Genomic DNA, 20,345 nt, shown 5'->3' with positions numbered 1-20,345 from the left:
GATGTAATAACATATTAGGTGTGTGTGTGTGTGTGTGTGTGTGTGTGTGTGTGTGTGTGTGCGCGCGCGCGCGAGTGTACACCTGTCTTTTTTTTCCCCTAAGGGAAGTCTTTCCGCTCCCGGGATTGGAATGACTCCTTACCCTCTCCCTTAAAACCCACATCCTTTCGTCTTTCCCTCTCCTTCCTGAAGAAGCAACCATCGGTTGCGAAAGCTAGTAATTCTGTGTGTGTGTGTGTGTGTGTGTTTGTGTGTTTTGTTCATGTGCCTGTCCGCCGGCGCTTTCCCGCTTGGTAAGTCTTGGAATCTTTGTTTTTAATATATTTTTCCCTTTCTTTCTTTTTATATATATATATATATATATATATATATATAAGAGCAGTGCTATCACACTTCCCTGGGCACTCCACATGATACCCTTGTCTCTGATGAATACTTGATATCCATGACAACATACTGCATTCTGCAACTTAGAAAGTCTTTGAACCAGTCACATATTTGAGAACCTAGTCCATACATTTGGACATTTAACAATCTGTAGAGTGGCAGTGTGTCAAATGCTTTCCAAAAATCTGGGTGTATGGAAGCTGCCTGTTGCCATTCATCCATGGTTTGCAGGATATTATTTGAGAAATGGGCAAGTTGAGTTCTAAATTGGTGCTGACTTGTGGTCAGAAGATTTTCTCATTTGAGGAAATTTATTGTGCTCAAACTTAGATGATGCCAAGAGTACTGCAGAAAACCGACATTAAAGATATTGATCTGTAATTTTGCTGGTCTGTTCTTTATGCTTCTTATATATGGGAGTCACTTGCACTTTTTTTCCTGTTGCTTGGGACTTTGCACTGGGTGAGAGATTCACAATAGATGCGAGATAAGCAAGGTACCGATGCCAAAGAGTTGTCTCTGTAAACCTGAATTAGTATTTCATCAAGACCTGGAGACTTATTTGCTTTCACTCAGTACCATGGACCCATGTCCTCCGCATAGAAATCTGCGCTGATGATGAAATGGTGGTACATCTATATGAACCACCTGTGTGAATGATTTTTTTAGATGCAAAATTTAAAACTTCATCTTTCTTTACACTATCTTCTACTGCCACACCAGACTGCTCAGTGAGTAAATAGAAGCCTTTAACCTGCTTAGTTATTTTATGCAGCATGAGAAATTTTTCAGGTTCTCAGCATGATCTTTTGCTGTTGTTTGAGGATGAAAATTGCATTTTCGGAACATCGTTCTTTTTATAGATGCACAAATTTCTACCAAATTTTCCAGTTGAAGTGTCTGCATTCCTTTTTAAACTGAAGGTGTGGCAATCCAAGTTTCCTCAGCATTTTACAAATTTTGTTATTAAACCAAGTATATATTTTCCATCCTTAATCAATACTTCTCCAGAATATTCTTTACAATCAGTTTCAACTTGGGCCATAATTCTTCATGTCAGTCATATTGGAACTAAATGATGCCCATTCACTGTCTAAGTAGTGTGTAACAACTGATTTCCTGCTCTCTCCAGCATAAAAACTCCCCCATTCTTCTTGATAGCGTTATTAACTTCAGTAACTGTCATCACTTCAATGACATGGTCACTAATTGCTGTCTCTATACTGACTTTGTCGATAAGATCAACCTGTTTGTAGCTACAAGGTCTAAAATATTTCTAATATGTGTGACTTGTCTAACTACATATTCAATATTGTTTTGGAAGAATATGTTAAGAACTACTTCACAAGATTGTCTATTCGTACCACCTACAATTAATCCACAGACATCCCAGTGGTACTAATATTGCATGTCGGGGTACTTCAATGGTACTGAGTGTTGACTTTCTTAGAATTTGTTACGGAGGAATCGGGTGACTGGTAACAAAATCTGATAATTAACGTAAGAGCATTTATTCCAGTTACTCACAGCCAGATAACTTTACAGTCAGTTTAAATTTCATCCTCAATAAACATAATATTTTATCTGTTGCATATAATATCTAACCTGTCTTTTTGATAAATGTCCCATGCCTCATTAAATATTTTGTAGTTTTATTCCTCAGGTTACATCCAACTCTTGGTTCTGAGCATAATTTGAGCATAACAGCTTCCCAGGAGGGTGGTAAATTCACAGGCATTGTTACAAATGCTGAGGCAATTTGCTATTGAAGTTGTATATTCGAAATATTTTTACTTTGGATGCAGTCTGATTTCACTCGCTGTGTATCGACTGATGAGAATTTATCAGAGGACCTCAAACTATTGCCTAGTATAAAAAAAAGAAAAAGAAAAACTTGTGATTTCCATAAGTAGTGTTACCGAAGTAGTTGCTTCCTCTGTGTAATGCACTTCTGACCAATCTAGGAGAATTCTGCAATGCTCCACCCCATAAGGCACATCCAGAAATCTTCAGCTAAGACCATTAAGGAATGATGGAACCTGTTGTTGAGACATACCACTTGGCTCTAACCCGTAGGTCCCCAATCAGTTCTGGGTATGGTACTTAAAAGTGTAGGCTCATCATGCTTAACATTGGAGCTCCTGATAACTAGCAAACATCTCCCCCTCTTGGCCTGTGTGGACACTCCTGAAGGAGCAGTCACTTGTCCAGATGGAGAGAAATTTAGTAAAGCCAGACAGCCATTCCCCACTTTTCCCTTGCTGTCTCTAGCAACATGAAGAGTTACATCCTGCCACTCACACTGTGGTGAGTGCAGTTTCTTGACATCAGGTATACTGGGAGGTGCCTCATTAGCAGACCCCACAGGCAAGTAGCCTGTGAGGTTTCGTGTGATGTGCTAGTCACCCCATCACTGGTACACCCCGAGGCAGAAGTCTGCAGATGCCAGATTGTGACCAAGAGCATCTTAAACTGCACTCCATTGATAATAGTTAGTTTTAATTTTATTTGATTTCCACATTAATAAGAATATTGATACTACAAAGATTTTGAGAAAACTAAGTGAAATCATTATGAAGCCAAATAAAGAAGAGGTGGAAGGAAAGAAGAAAGATTTTAGTTTATCTCCCATCGACTACAAGGCCATTAGAGGAAGGATAGATAAATGGAAATTTGCAATGTCCTTTTTTTAAATGGATAATACTGGTATTTGTGATTTTGGGAAACCATAGGAAACCTTCATCTAGATAGGAACTGAAGTCCTGTATTCCCAAATATAATACCTCTCTTGGTGCCCAAATGGAGGACTAGATACTGCAGACTATTCCATTCAGTTGATTCTGCCTTTTGAAAGAAGCTTTTCATGAAGTGTACATGGTATGATAGTGCACTCTTATCTGAATGAGAAACTTATAACCAAAATATTGACTGTAGGACTGGAAAGTAGTTTGGAAGATCCTGTTCCAATACTGCACTGCCCTCAAATGATCCTCAATAGCTATGAGAGGTACCCAACATCCAAACATATCAGCTTCCATGTTGAATTTGTGGGACTAACTGTCTTAGATTTATTTTGATACCTGTCCACCTTCACAGTCTTCTATGACAATCATCAAGCAACAGACAAATACACTTACGTTGGTAAAGGGAACCTAACACCATTGATCAAGAGTTCCATTTCAGATGTTCCCTCACCCACGTTCTTTGCTCACCATGGTGCTTGGTGAGTTGGGACAGGAGTGTAGTGTTGGTGATGGTCACCTGGAGAACAAATCAATCATTTGATGGTTTCACTCTTCTGGGACACACAGCCCTCTCAGTTTCCCCCAAAAAGGTAGCACAAAGTTCTGTCTTTGTAGCAGTGATCAACCACTGATGTTGAACTTGGGTGATCACTACAAGGCAGATTTTCAATGTTTTTGTGTCTCATGGTAGTGGTTGAATGTTTGAATGCGAGTGCTATGAAGTATAACAATTTGGCTATGCTGACAATCCTCCTCACTGTAAAATGACATTGTGTGCAAGACTTTTTGAATCACGTTGACAAACTGAATAGTATACATGAGCCTTATTGTCATGTTCACAGCTGGAGACACAGCCCACTTTACTGAACTGCACTGACAGTACTGGTTTGCTTTTACTGCTTTATGCAATTTACTCCTTTAGCAGTTTCCTGTGGTCAGGAGAGGGTTGAACATACAGGGTGTTTACACCAAAATGCCCTATTTTCAGTTTGCTCCCAACACAAAATCATATAAAATATTTTTATAAATATTTTTTTAATGAGCAAATGACCGTTTGACTAAGTATTACTGTAGTTATTTTTTGTACTATTTAGTTTTTTGTTTTTATACCACTGTCGAAGTACAGTGTTAAAAGTTCTTAGACCATTAACATGTCATATCTGTTAAGGCAGTCCAAAGCATGTAAATGTGACCAACACATGTCTTTAAGATGTAACTGTCAAAATCAAAATGAAATAAACATATTTCTTTCTGAAGAAATAAGTTGTATGTCAACTTAAGTTAAAAAATGCTGTATGAAACTGAAATACTTCCGTGTAAGCCACTATGGTGACATGAAGAATATCTCAATTGTATTCAGTTCCCATTCAGGTTTACTGCAACATTTCTGGAGGGATGGTACTGATGACTTCCACAGTCCAAGTATGGAGGTCTAGAAGGTCCTGCACTGTAGTGGTGAACACCCTGTCCTTCATGTAGCCCCAGAGAAAAAAAAAAAACTAATGGTGTGATGTCAGGAGAATCTGAAGGTGAATTCACAGTTCTGTCCATGTCCATTTTAGTATCTTGGAAATATTCTATTCAGCATTTCCAGAACATCCAGTGAGAAGTGAAGTTGCACACCATCTTGTTGAAACGAAAGATTTGGTTGCAGGTCTCCAGAGGGTAAAGCAGACATCTCCAACATGTCTAGATACGTCATTCCTGTGACAAACTCCTCAGCAAAGAAGGCTGGGATCAGTTATCTTTTTGTGCATGTGGCCACACTGAACCATTCACTTTCATGCTATCTTGCTTATTTCACTGATACTGTATGGATTCTGTGAGCCCCAAATGCTTATACACAGAGAGATCCAGTGGCATGGAATGTGACCTTATCAGAAAACATTACACTTAAGACAGCAGGAATCTGGTCCATTAGGTTAAGAATTTCAAATGCAGATCCATATACTCATTGGTTTCTTGTCTTCATGGCCTGCAGAATCTGCACCTTGTATGGATACAGAAACAACAACTTTTTGAGGACCTTATCAATAATTGCACTGGTGTCTGAAATTCTTTTGCAGCTTGACAAATTGATTTGCATGGACTTCATTGGAATGCTTGGTTGACATTCTCAGTTTGTTTTTCAGAGAGAGGCTGACCTAACCCCCCCCCCCCCCCTTTTTTGTCTCTTCAGAATGCTGCCAGTGTCCAGAAACTCCAAATGCCATGCTTTTTCTCCTTTTTGTTTCAAGTGCTACTTTCTTATGAACAGAATGAAACTGCCTTTGCAGCATAAAAATGGATTTCAGCTCTTCTTCAAAAGCACAGTTTGTGTCTTCTCCTGAACTGATGCCATTTTCACTTGGATGGACAATAGTGAAACAATGAAAGTGACAAAAATGAGGCAGTAAACCTGTCTCTTCCATAACATAAATTTTCAATTGTTCATTTACTAATGAAGGTACAAATATACTTCCCTGGTTTACAATTTGTACCAGTGCAGAAATGAATTATATGGATATTAGTGGCAGTGAAACTGAGAATCAACTAAAATCATTGATATGAAACTAGGTACCAGGGCCTGAAAGGAGATCCCTGCCAGATTCTGTACAGAATTTGTGGCTGATTAAGCTCCCATTTTAAGCACAATGTACCATAGATCCTTTAAACAAAAAACTGTGCACAATGCTTCCATCTACAAGAAGGGTAACAGAAGTGATTCATAAAATTACCATTTAGTCTCATATGTTCTTGGTTCCTAAAACATATTCTGAGTACAAAAATATTGAGTTACCTTGAACAGAATGGCCTCCTTGATGGCAACCAGTGTGGATTCTGAAAACATTGATCAAACAAACTCAACTTTCACTTTTCTCACATAACATCTTGAAAGCCATGAATTGAGACAAATCAGGTGGACTTCTGTAAAGCGTTTGACTCAGTACCAAGCCAATCTTTACTAAGCAAAGTGTGATTATATGGGATATGGGACAAAATCTGTAACTGGATTCAGGATTCATTAGTAGGGAGGATGGAGCATGATATCTTGGATGAAGATAGAGGTAGCGTCAGACATACTCCAGGGAAGTGTCTTGGGATCCCTGTTGTTCGTGGTGTATAGTAATCACCAGGCAGACATTATTAACAGTAATTTGCAGATGAAGCTTTTTTTTCAATAATAAAGCATTGTCTGAAAAAAAGCTGTAGAAGTATTCAACCAGACTTTGATAAGATTTCAAAGTGGTACAAATATTGCTTGAAATGTACCCGAAGCATAAAATTATGCCACTGATAAAATGGAAAAATGTAGTATTAGATGATTATAATACTAATGATTCCCAGTTAGAATGAATCAACTCATTCAAATACCTGATATAACTATTTGTAGAGGTATTAAATGAAATAATTGCATTGGCTCAGTTATAGGTACGGCAGGTGGCAGACCTTGTTTCATTGGTGGATACTGGGAAAATGCAGTCAGTCTACAATGGAGGTCGCTTTCAAAACACGTGTGTGATCCATCCTAGAATATTGCTCAAATGTGTATGGGGACCATACAAAATAAGACTAACAGGTGATATTGACCTTGTACAAAGAAGGGTGACCTAAGTGGTCTCAGGTTTGTTTGGATCACTGCAGCATGTCAGGGAAAGGTTGAAAAACTGAATTTGCTGACAGCCTACCCATAAAATTTCAAGGACCAGTATTAAGTGAAGAATCTTGAGATATTCTTCAGCCTTGTATGCATTGCTCCTGGAGGGATCTTGAGGACAAGACTAGACTAACGGCAGCAAGCACAAAGGCATTTAAGAATTCATGGGAATAAACCCTGACTTGTAGTAATGTTATAAGCATCTTCTACCATGCACTTCACAATGATTTGTAGAGTATGTATGTCATCACAGGTTTAGTTGTAGTCTGAACTGGCAGTGCTGGAGCATAAAACCACTGACAAAGTGTGAAGCGACTCACGCCTATTTTGGCACAGAGAAGTCCAATATCATGAAAAGGATAGTTGTTACTCAGCATGTAGCAGAGATGGTGAGTCGCAGATAGACACAACAAAAAGACTGTAAATAGGCAACAAACCCCCCCCCCCCCCCCCCACACACACACATACACGTGTGACCAGTCTCTGCCAGCTAAAGCCAGACTGCGAGCAGCAGCACATGATGGGAGAGACAAACGGTTAGTGTAGGTAAGGAGGAGGCTGGGGTGGGGAGGGATAGCAGGGTAGGGGTGGGGGGACAGTAAAGTGTTGCTTGTGGGGGCAAGGTTAGACAAGGTGGAGAGGGGGTAGAGCAGCTAGGTTCAGTCGGGAGGTTAGACAGAGGGCAGAGGAGAGGGCAAAAAGTAGCAGAAAAGGAAAGATGTAAAATGACTAGGTGCGTTGTATAGTGCTGGAATGGGAACAGAGAAGGGGCTAAATGGGTAAGGACAATGACTTATGAAGATTGAGGCCAGGAGGGTTATGGGAACATAGGATATATTGCAGGGAGAGTTCCGACATGCACAATTCAGAAAAGCTGGTGTTGGTGTGAAGGACCCATGTGACATAGGTTGTGAAGCAGTCACTGAAATGAAGAATGGTGTGTTGGGCAGTGTGCTCAGCAAAAAGGTGCTCCAAATGTTTCTTGGCCACAATTTGTCAGTGGCCATACATGTGAACAGACAGCTTGTTTGTCATACCCACATAGAATGCAGCGCAGAGGTTGCAGCTTAACTTGTAGATCAGGTTGCCCTGCCTTTTATGGGATAGGTGATGTTTGTGACTGGATAGGAGTAGGTGGTAATGGGAGGATGTATGGGACAAGTATTTCATCTAGGTCTATTACAAGGATATGAGCCACGAGGCAAGGAGTTGGGAGCAGGGGTTATGTAGGGATGAATGAGGATATTTGTTTAGGTTCAGTGGGTGGCAGGATAACGCTGTGGGAGGGGTGGGAAGGATAGTGAGTAGGACATTTCTCATTTCAGGGCATGGCAAGAGGTAGTCAAAACCCTGCTGAAGAATGTAATTCAGCTGCTCCAGTCCTAAGTGGTACTGAGTAACAAGGGGAATGCTCCTCTGTGGCCAGTTGGTGGGACTTTGGGAGATGGTGAGTGAATTGAAAGATAAGACATGGGAGATCTGTTTTTGTACGAGGTTGGGAAGGTAGTTATGGTCTGTGAAGGCCTCAGTGAAACCCTCAGTATATTTTGAGAGGAACTACTCATCACTACAGATACGGCGACCATGGATGGCTAGTCTGCATGGAATGGGTGGTAGCTGTTGGAAGTGCAGGTATTGCTGGTGGTTGGTAGGTTTCATATGGACAGAGGTACTGGTGTAGCCATCTTTGAGGTGGAAGTCAACATCGAGGCTTGTTGGGCTGAGTAGGACCAGGTGAAGTGAGTAGGAGAGGGGGTGTTGGAGGTTCTGGAGGAATGTAGATAGGGTTTCCTCGTCTTTGATCCAGATCATGAAGATGTCATCAGTGAATCTGAACCGGGTGAGGGGTTTGGGATTCTGGGTGTTTAGGAAGGACTGATCAAGAAAGCCCTTGAATAGGTTGGCGTAGGGTGATGCCATGTGGGTGCCCATAGCCGTACCCCATATAGGTAATGCTTTCAAAGGTGAAGTAGTTGTGGGTAAGGATATAGTTGGTCATGGCAACTTCATGGCAACTAGGAAGGTGGCTTTTGGTTTGGAATCCATCGGGTGTCGGGAAAGGTAGTGTTTGTTAGCGATAAGGCCAAGGGCATTAGGGACATTAGTGTAAAGGAAGCCGGCATCAATAGTGACGAGCAGGGCACCATAGTAAAGGAACAGGAACTGTGGAGAGTCAGTGGAGGAATTGGTCTGCATCTTTTTTTAGGAGGGTAGGTTGCAGGTAATAGGCTGAAAGTGTTGGCCAGTGAGAGCAGAGATTCTCTCGGTGGGACCACAGTAACTGGCCACAATGGGGCATCATGGGAGGTTGGGCTTATGGATTTTAGGAAGCATGTAGAAGGTAGGAGTGCAGGGAGTGGTAGGGGTGAGGAGAGAGACTCCAGGGAGATATTCTGGGATGGGCCTAAGGATTTGAGAAGAGACTGGAGATTCTGCTGGATTTCTGGAACAGGATCACTGTGGCAGGGTTTGCAGGTGGACGAATCTGACAGCTGGTGGAGTCTTTCTGCCAGGTAAATGTGGTTCAAAACAACAGTGGTGGAGCCTTCATCAGCAGATAGAGTTATAATGTCGGAATCAGTTTTTAGGTTGTGGATTGTGGTTATTTCTGTGGATTTAAGGTTAATTTGCATGTTGAGGAATTTGGGGAATGATGGTTAGTCAAGATTCGAAGTTAAGAAATTCTGGGAAGTTAATGGTGGATGATTTGGAGAGAGTGGGGGTGGATCAAGGTCGGATGGAGGAGTGAACTGAGTCAGGCAGGGTTCAATATTGGTCTCTGGTTGACTCTGGCTGGTAGGTTTGGTGGCAAAGAAGTATTGACACTGTAGGGTCTGAGAGAAGGAGAGGTGGTTTTGAAAAAGTACTGTATGATTGAATTTCGGATTGGGGTAAAAGGTGCGGTCTTTAGAAAGGACTGATATTTCTGCTGGACTAAGGCTTTTGGAGGAAAGGTTCATGACTGTGTTTCAGGTCTGTTTAGGTTCTCTATTCTGTCTGATGGTGGGAGGAAGTGTTTGAGGGTGGGGTAAATGTGGTAGGTTTGCGAGACAGGGTTTGCCAGCTTATGATGGGACGTGGGAAAGGTTTAGAGGTTGTTGTTGAAGTGGTGGATAGCGGTAGTCTAAGTCGGTAGTATGAAGTGAACAGAGTGGAGAATTTTTTGAGGTAGCATTGTTCATTTTGCTCTAGTTCCTGGAGGGCAAGTATTTCAATGTGTGTTATGGGATCCAGTAATTTGGGTTGCATAGCAGGATAATTTTATGGATGGAGAAGACTATGTTGGTGAGGGTTGAGGACTTATGGAATCTGAAAAGATGGGGGGTCATTGTAGGAGGAAGGGTGGCAGCCGGATATGGGTAAATTGATGGTAAGGCCATTTCGGGGTATTCCATGAGCCAAGCAACAATGCAAGAACAGCATGTGGGACTGGGTTCTGGTTAGGGGCAAAGAAACTTTTCTCTATTGAAGCAGAAGGATAAAAATGCGTAAAAAACGTAAGTAACTTAGAAATACGTCCAAAAAAATTGGCAAAAATCCATCCACACACACGGAAAAAATCATGAAAAGGATGGAAATGGGTGAAATAATGAGAAACAAGATGAAATCTGAGAGAACAGGCCAATAGTGAAAATAGCGCGAAGACACAGTGAGATCAGGGAAAAAATAATTGAAAAGGTTGTAATGTTGGTTACAGGTCTGTGGGTGGGTAAGTGTGAAGAAGGGGAACAGCTGATGTGACTAGATTAGGTGAAGTTAGTAGGTGTGAACTGGAATAGAGAGAGGAGGAGGAGGAGTGGGGGTTGGGGAGGGGTTGGTAGGAAGAGATACACGTTTGTGTGGCAGAGGAAAGGTATGGGAAATAACAAGCGAAAATACCCAAGAGTGACACTGGAAGAATGATGAATTTGAAGGTCCCTGCTTACTTCCACAAGCAGCACTTTGCATTCCCTTACCCATAATCTGCTATCCCCCCCCCCCTTCCACCCCCACTCAACCTTCTCTTAGCCTCCACCACCCAGTTGCCTCTCCCATCATGCTCGCAGTCTGGCTTTAGTAGCCAGAGACTGTGGTCGCGCGTGCGCGAGCGCGCGCGCGCGCGTGTGTGTGTGTGTGTGTGTGTGTGTGTGTGTGTGTGTGTGTGTGTGTGTGTGTGTGTGTGTTTTGTCCATTTTTGACAAAGGCCTTGTTGGACAACAGCATCTCCGCTATATGGTGAGTAGCAACTATCCTCTTCATGATATTGTTACAGTTCATTCTGGATTTTCCATTGTTTGAAATTGAAGCCCAGATAGAAACTGAAAAGTAAGGTTATTATAATGAATATAAAGCTTCAACTCTTCTTCATTGGAGTGTAATTACACAAAATCAAACAATGATTTACAATTAAGTCTCTGAAATATGAGAAAAAATATAAGTCCGAAAGACTGTCTGACATGGAAAACTGAAACCTATTTTCAAGAGTCATTGTACTAGTTGATGAAGAACTGAATGTCTAAGTACACAACACTGTATTGGGCCAAACCCGAAGTCCAAGAGGCCCGCACTGCAGAGGCCAAGTCTTGGTGTAGCTTGAGGACAGTTGCAGGGTACTCTGTCTCACACTGGGAGCTAAAGTTCCTGGTTGCTGGGCTGATGTCAGTTGACAGGTTGTGGGATGACTCCAGGAGAGCTTCTGATTGAGGAACAGTGGTAGTAGTTTGCTAAATTGCCCAGATGATTTGTCCGTGGAGAATTGCAGTAGCAGTGTTTGCCACAAGTCACAGGGGCTTTGGCATAGGCCACCCATACGGTGTAGTGGCGTTATGCTGGAGGGCTACGAGCCCTGACATATGACTGAAACATGAAAATTACTGGATTGGCAAGTGTGCTATGGTTAATCTGAATATGACATCTTCAGTTTCAATTGTGCTGAGACTCTTTTTCTCTGCTTGCTACATCATCTCAACAGAAATGTTTCTTTGAGAGGAGTAAAACCTTCTGTTTTCAAATGAGAAAGAATTTGGACGTTTCTGCTAACAAGAAACATATGAACTAGTGAACAGATGACGAGTCTAGAGTATTTTGATGTCACAAAGTGATAGTCAAATTGAATGGCTGCATTTCATAATGGGGAACTGGAATAAAATTTGTTTCACTGGAAGTTAATGTTAGTGTGACAGAAAAAGTGGTTTTAAAATGTTTCAATTATGAGTTGTGACAGGAATGAGCCAAAGATTTTGTAAAGGAGACTGTGTGGGAGTAAGATTTTGAGTTGAAAATGCAGATACATGATGAAGGCATTGAATATATGATTAATCACTTTTTAGAAGGGAAAAAAAGGAAAAAAACTGTTGACCAACACTTATTTGTCACCAATTTCTTACCAGACAGAGATTGAAATATTGTATTTCTTTCATTATTTTCTGTCCATTTCTTTCTGTTTACCTTATATTACTAATTTCATATTTGATGTAGCATTAATAAATGTAAATGTATTATGATAAATTTGCTATGTATGATTTCCATAAATGTTAAAGAGGATGTATAAATGTTGACCGTTTCTGAATCATTTAGTTTTTACATGTTTTCTACACTGTTGCAGTACTCTTGCAGCATTTCGTAAAGCAAACATTACCTGCCTGCTTAGTATAGAAAAGAGCTCACGGGAAGAGCTCCTTGGGGATTCTTCAGAGGAAGCAAGTTTGAGACACAGGTAAGTGCTGTGATTTGCTCTCTAATCCTGACAAAACTTTATTACTAACAGGAATATGATGTCATATATATTTCTTTCATTTTTATAGGCAAAGAAAAGATAAAGAAAGTTTGGTAAAACTGTCGACAGATGTAACAGAACAACTTCTTTCTATCAGCCGTGCATTGGCTGAAACAACAAAACATAGTGCAGAGACGTTGGATACATTAGGTATGTGCATTCAGTAATATCATAAACTTTTTCCTTGATAGTTGAGAATGTAATCAATACCCAGCTTCTGGTATTTGTTCAAATTACATGAACTAAAGCAAGTGAAGAATTTATTCTATTATTATTTCAAATTGTTTGCTCAGAACTAAGCATGCTATGTTCGGGCTGCATCAGACGCTGGTCTAGTATTCAGTTTCAAGAAGGCTCAAATCGCAACTTTATATCCTTCACTCTGATTTCCCCATAGCATTCCTAAATCTGTTTACAAGAATGCCAAGATGACCCTGTCACTGGTGCCTTCTGAACTAATTGTCATTACTGTTGAGACATTAAAACTTTAACAAACTGAAAAGAGTTCACCAACCTATGGACCTGATTGATTTTTACATAGACTGTATGTATCTGAAGCAATGATGTAAGTATGACTTGTCACAATTGCAATACTGGAATAACGTACATTCTAGGTGGCCCACTTCAGTGGTGCTTATCTGTAAATTGCTTCTGTCCTCAGTAATGACTCTATAATGACATTTGCAGCTAATCTTAAGAATTTGACTGATAACTTGCTCTAAGTGCTCTTTAATTATTCATGTTTTGGGCTTTTAACACTTATAATGATAGAGGATGTTGTATATTTTAAAGATTCATTGTAGTTTCTGGCAACAAGTTCAACTGAGAGCTTACCTGACACAGAGAAGAATCTGAAGGCAAGGTCTCTACAGCAGTTAGGGGATATTAGTGACAGGACACATGAAAAGAGAAAGAACGAACAGCACTTGTGTTATCCCAGCTTGATTGTGGATGCACAATCAGCATATCTGTAAGACAAAGTTACGTAGAACTATGAGATGCATTATCTCTTGAGGTGATTAGTCTTGCTTCAGGGGCATAAGAACTTTTTTTCCCAGCCTCTGTGTTGTGGTTGCTATATCACCCGTGCACATAAAGCAGTAACTTGTGATATGGAGTGAGAAATGTGCAAGATGTTTCTAGTCCTTAAAATTGCGGGCATACAGCCGCATGAATAACATTTCTTCCACTGATATTTCGGCCGTGTATTGTCCAGCCAACGTCAGAGTGAGTCACAAGCTTGACGACAAGCTGCCAAGTGTGGCCTTAAATGCTCCACCGCGGCAGTACTGCGCATGCGGGTCACAGATGCTGGTTGGCACACATGCGCCGCCTGTGGCGAAGTCGTACAGACATTCGATTCACTTATCGATGTATGATCGACGGCGGTTACACCATGATGACTTCTCTGCAGTTTAAATATCTATAGTTTAAATATCAGTGGAGGAAATTTTATTTACGTGGCTGCATGCCCGAAATTTAATGGACTGTTCATTATGCTGCGAGTAGTTGAAAATGCACAAAATATTTTATGTATGAAAGTGTCAGTATTTTGTACGTCTGCTTAATTGCCTAGATTTGAGAATATAGCCAGAGACAGCTCAATTTTTACACTCTATTTTGTATCTTTCACCAGTTTTCATGTCTGAAGAAATACCGGTGAAAGAAAGGGACTACATATAGCTTCATGCCTGAAATCTCAATGAATATTCAGTAAGACAGAAAGACATGAACTTCCTTAATCATTGCTTGCTGATTAATTGAAGAGTGCAGCAATAATTTCTTCTAGATTAGATTAGATTAGATTAGATTAATACTTGTTCCATAGATCATGTATACGACACTTCGTAATGATGTGGAACGTGTCAGGTTAATGAAAGATGTCTGTACAAGATAGTACATTACACAAAATATTGCATGACACTAATGCTTAAGTTAGTTTTTTTCCCTCCCTTAATTTATATCTAAAAATTCAGCCAATGAGTAGAAGGAGTTGTCATCTAGAAATTCTTTTAATTTATTTTTAAATGTTGGTTGACTATCTGTCAGGCTTTTGATGCTGTTTGGTAGGTGACCAAAGACTTTTGTGGAAGCATAATTTACCCCCTTCTGTGCCAAAGTCAGATTTAACCCTGCATAGTGAAGATCATCCTTTCTCCTGGTGTTATAGCTATGCACACTGCTATTACTTTTGAACTGGGCTGGATTATTAACAACAAATTTCATAAGTGAATATATATACTGTGAGGTTACTGTGAGGATCCCTAGATCCTTAAATAGATGTCTGCAAGATGACCGTGGGTGGGCTCCAGCAATTATTCTGATTACACGTTTTTGAGCAATGAATACTTTTCTACTCAACGATGAATTACCCCAGAATATGATACTATACGAAAGCAGTGAATGAAAGTAGGCATAGCAAGCTAATTTACTGAGATTCTTATCACCAAAATTTGCAATAACCCTAATAGCATACGTAGCCGAACTCAGACGTTTCAGCAGACCATCAATGTGTTGCTTCCAGTTTAACCTCTCATCAATGGACACACCTAAAAATTTTGAAAATTCTACCTTAGCTACAGACTTCTGTTCAAAGTCTATATTTATTACTGGAGTTGTGCCATTTCCTGTACGGAACTGTATATACTGTGTTTTATCAAAATTTAAAGAGAGTCCGTTTGCTGAGAACCACTTAATAATTTTGTGAAAAACATCATTTACAATTACATCACTTAGTTCTTGGTTTTTGGATGTTATTACTATACTTGTATCATCAGCAAAAAGAACTAACTTTGCATCCTCATCAATATGGAATGGTAAGTCATTAATGTATATCAAGAACAGTAAAGGACCTAAGACCGAACCCTGTGGGACCCCGTGCTTGATAGCCCCCCAGTTAGAGGAATCAGCTGTTGTATTAACATTACATGAACCACTTATTTCAACTTTCTGCATTCTTCCAGTTAAGTATGAATTAAACCATTTGTGCACTGCCCCCCTCAAACCATAATGATTTAGCTTATCTAAAAGAATTCCATGATTTACATAGTCAAAGGCCTTTGAGAGATCACAAAAAATACCAATGGGTGATGTCCGGTTATTCAGAGCATTTAATATTTGATCAGTGAAAGCGTATATAGCATTTTCTGTTGAAAAGCCTTTCTGAAAACCAAACTGACATTTTGTTAGTACTTTATTTTTACATATATGGGAGGCTACTCTTGAATACATTACTTTCTCAAAAATTTTTGATAGAGCTGTCAGAAGAGAGATTGGGCGATAGGTGTTGACATCCAACGTATCCCCCTTTTTATGCAATGGTTTTACAATGGTATATTTCAGTCTATTGGGGAAAACACCCTGCTCCAAAGAGGTATTACATACGTGGCTGAGAATCCTACTTATCTGTGGGGAAGAAGCTTTAAGTATCTTGCTGGAAATGCCATCAATTCCGTAAGAGCTTTTACTTTTCAGTGAGTTTATTATTTTACTGATTCGTGGAAATACAGTTGTTTCAAACTGCACAGGTATGGCCTCTTCTATTAGAAGCCTTGCCTCTTCTAGTGAAGATCTAGATCGTACTTTCTCCACAACATTTAAAAAATGATTATTGAAAATATTTCCAATTTCAGATTGTTTGTTAGTACACTTGTCATTCAGTTTTATGGCACTAAAGTCTTCCTGTGCTCTTGTTTGCCCTGTTTCCCTTTCAATAATATTCCAAATTGCTTTAATTTTATTATCAGAGTTACTGATCTCAGACATGATACACATGTTTCTGGACTTTTTAATAACTTTTCTTAGTACCGCACAATAGTTTTTATAATATTGAACAATTTCGGGGTCAGTACTCCCTCTTGCTGTTAGATACAGTTCTCTTTTACGGTTGCAAGATATTCTTATTCCTTTAGTTAGCCAAGATTTTTTATATGTTTTCTTGGAATTATGTTTCACTGTTTTCTTGGGAAAACAATTTTCAAATACCCTTAAAAATGTATTGTGAAATAAGTTATATTTCAAGTTTGCATCGGGTTCCATATACACTTCATCCCAGTCTAGCTCCTTTAGTCTTTCCCTAAAGTTTGCAGTATTTATATTGTTAATTGAACGCACTGCTTTGAAATTCTGATTTAATATACTGCATGGAGCTATGCCATGTACTGTAACCAGCTGTGCACCATGATCTGAAAGACCATTCTCAACAGGATAAGCATTTATGTCCTTAAACTTATCTTGGTCTATAAAAAAGTTATCTATCAATGTCCTGCTGTTCTTTGTTATCCGAGTAGGAAAATCAATGACGGAGCTCAAATTGAAAGAACTGAGTAATACTACAAGGTCATTCTTCCTATCACACTCTTTCAGGGAATCAACATTGAAATCCCCACAAATGATAATTTGCTTCCCCCTGTCTGACAGATAGCACAGCAAAGCATCCAAGTTTTCTAGAAATAGCTGGAAATTCCCTGAGGGAGACCTATACACTGTTACAATTATGAAAGTGCCATCATTTAGTTTTAGTTCAGTGGCACATGCTTGCATATGTTGCTCTACACAAATTTTTTTAGTTTCTAAATGTTTTGCGCTGTGGAAGCTTTTGACATATATGGCAACTCCTCCTCTCATCATATTATCTCTACTTACATGTGCAGCTAATTTATACCCATTGATGCTAACCTTTTGCATATCAGTGACAATGTGATGCTCAGACAGGCATAGTACATCTATTACATTCTCAGTTTCTATATCTTCTAAACAAAGCAGAAGCTCATCAATTTTATTCTTCAATCCCCCAATATTTTGATGAAATATACTAACATTTTTCATTTTACTTTTGTGAGTATCTTGAACTTTTTTAACATCTTTAGTACTTGCCTGGCTGAGTTTCCCACTGGACACTGATCTTACACTAAAAAAGAGTTACCACCATGAGATGTAGTTCCTCCCCCCTTTAAATTTCCTGCTATCAGCCCAGCCAGTTTACCCTTCCCCTTGTTGTTGAGGTGTAGGCCATGTCTAGTATAGTCCCACCTACAGAGTGAATCAACAGGAACCACACCAATGTGTGACCCCGCATCAGATCCAAGTAGCAATGTAGTAATGTGTGATTTGTGACAAGAACAGATTTTTAGAAGTGGCTGTGGTGAATACCAGTGTTTTACACCATGGTCAGAGAAATCAACATATTGGCGTCTCAGGAAGCCCAGAAACTCCCAGATTTGACAAAATTCAAAACTAATGACCAATGAATGAAGTTTTCAGATCTTAAGTTTGTTCAGATAGTGTCAGGTCCCCACCAACAAACATTGAGTGACAATGCACTGCTTAAAAAAGGGTAATTTTTTCTGAAGGAACATACATCTACAGCTGTACTCTGCAAACCACAGTGAAGTGCATGGCAAAGATTACATCCCTTTGTACCAATTATTAGGACTTTCTCCCATTCCATTTGCACACACACAGGAAGAATGATTGCTTAAATGCCTCTATGCATGCTGTAATTGTTCTAATCTTGCCTTTGTGATCACTGTGGGAGCAATATGTCGCGGGTTGTAATATATTCCTAGATTAATTGCTTAACATTTGTTCTAGAAACTTTCTAAGTATGTTTTCACGGGATACTTTCTCTCTCTGTGAGTGTCTGTAAGTTCAGTTCTTTCAGCATGTTCATGACACTCTCCTATTGGTAGAACAAACTTGTGAACATTCATGCTGCCCTTCTTTCAATCTGTTCAGTATCACCTCTTTGTCCTATTTGGTATGGATTCCACACACATCAGGATTATTCTACAATGTATCACACAGGTGTTTTGTATGCAATCTCCATTGTGGATTGATATCATGTTCCCTAGTATTCTGCCAATGAACAGTGGTGTGCCAGCTGCTTTACCTGTGACTGGGACTACACTGATAAGCCAAAGCATTATGACCACTGGCCAGCTGAGCAGACATGGACAGGGGATCAACCTAGTGAAGATATGGGCTGCCAATGAGGAAATCCATTGAGATAAGGGACTTTGATGTTACATGATCTGATTAACTGTGCTTCATGAACTGACATTCTATTTATCACAGGGTTGGTATGTATTTGTACTACTTGTGCTTGTTGTCTGAGTACATTACCATATATATTAGTGTACTACTGTCTTGAACTTATTGAGTAGGAAAATTTGTAACTCACACTAAACCGTGTATGGCTAATTACATTTTTAGATGACTAGATTCTCCATTTATGGAGGGTGCTGATATTGCAACTGTATGTTCAATTAATGAAAAGCTTCAATTAATGAAAAGCTGCTCCAGTTTATTCTAAGAACCTCATTAAGTCTGCAACCATTTTCAACCTTTACATCAGGCTATTTTCAAGTGGGTCTGAAACTGCCATTGTGAGTGCATTATATGGTGGCCATGTAAATATTTTACTTAATGGGAGATGAAAAATGAAGTTTAGATATATACAGTAGAAGTATGCAGGGTGCATCTGTAAAGTTTGGTGAATGGTCTCAGAAAATAAAGGAAACAATAGTTACAATATCTTTACTGACCTTCTAAAAAGCACTAATGGCTACCACATACTTCTGACTTCAATTGTAAAGCTGTTTGTTAGCTGCCAGCAACTGTTTCTTGTGGAATCGCTTGAAGCACCTGTGTAAAGCATTGTTGGATATCTACATCATTACAGGAGATGAGTCCTGGTGCTACCATTATGATCTGGAGATCAAGTGACAGCCAGAGGCATGGTGTTCATTGTCTTCTCCTCCTCCCTTGGGTAGAAATTCATGATGGCTCAAGCCCGCGGTGTCAAAAAGGCAATCATTCTCTTAATTGTGGATTTTGTCAGCCATCTTTTTTTGTGGAAGGAAAGCTGAAGAATAAGGACAAATACACACAGCAGACACTTTTTGGACAGGTGAATGTTGTAGTGAAAATCAAACAAGGAAGAATACGATGGACTGGTCATGTAAGATAATGCCAGAAACTCTGAGTGTTCAGAGTATGTTTATAGGAAAGTCTGAGGGGAGAAGAAGAGTAAGACCCAGGAAAATATGTCTTGAAGATATGGTAGGGACCTCAAAGCTGTGGGAACCTGGAACTGGAGGAGTAAAGAAATTGACAGATCAATGATCCTTTCTTTCTGCCTGATAAATAGCACAATAAGGCATCAAAAATTTTCATGAAAATTTCCTAATTCCCCTCCGACGATATGTATAATGTAACAGTAACAAATGTTATATTGTGCAATATTAACTAACAAGCACATGCTTCCATACCTTGGTCTGTACAAAATTTGTCAATGTTTTTGAATTTACATTCATTTTTTATGAAATTGACTTCCTCCTTTATTCATTCTGGATTTATACATATACACAGCTAATTTGTAACCACATTCCTTAAGCTTTTCTGGCTACTGCATTCTTAAGAATAAAGTATGAAATCATGTATATTTTTGTCTGCCTAATCCTCTAATGACTTCCAAAGATTGGGTTTTATGTGCTAATGGACCCCCCACCCCCCTCTGCTTTCTGCCAATAGATCTGATAACTTGCCTATCAGGTGTGGACCATGAGAAATACATTCCAATACTTCCTATAGCAACCACTGGAACACCACCAACCAGGATCCTGTGTAGTCTGTGTTTACTACCTTTATAACAAAGTCAACCCCTGACTGGTCACTATGCCACAGGACCTCTACAAAATGCACACTTGTGTACAAAGTGGCAATTCATGTTGTGTCCAAGTCTCCTCCAGTACTTTAATTTATGTTTTTAGCCAGGCTGTTTCCAGCTCCCCCAACTACCAGAACCTGACCATGATTGCTA

The 20,345-nt window shown here is 39.7% G+C and overlaps 1 protein-coding gene across 2 annotated transcripts in view; it reads left to right on the top strand.

Moving 5' to 3' along the window:
- LOC126356253 (vesicle transport protein SEC20) overlaps positions 1-20,345 on the top strand; it is a 61,141-nt gene that overhangs the window by 39,206 nt on the left and 1,590 nt on the right. For both annotated transcript variants that reach the window (XM_050007086.1, XM_050007087.1), the window contains exons 3-4: positions 12,353-12,463; positions 12,552-12,673. In XM_050007086.1, the coding sequence (XP_049863043.1) occupies positions 12,353-12,463; positions 12,552-12,673 (233 nt within the window). The remainder of the gene's footprint in view (positions 1-12,352; positions 12,464-12,551; positions 12,674-20,345) is intronic.

Source organism: Schistocerca gregaria, chromosome 3 (assembly GCF_023897955.1).
Source record: "Schistocerca gregaria isolate iqSchGreg1 chromosome 3, iqSchGreg1.2, whole genome shotgun sequence".
Classification (NCBI taxonomy): domain Eukaryota; kingdom Metazoa; phylum Arthropoda; class Insecta; order Orthoptera; family Acrididae; genus Schistocerca; species Schistocerca gregaria.
The sequence above is the reverse complement of the archived record's forward strand: the minus strand, read 5'-3'. Positions and strand labels throughout refer to the sequence as shown.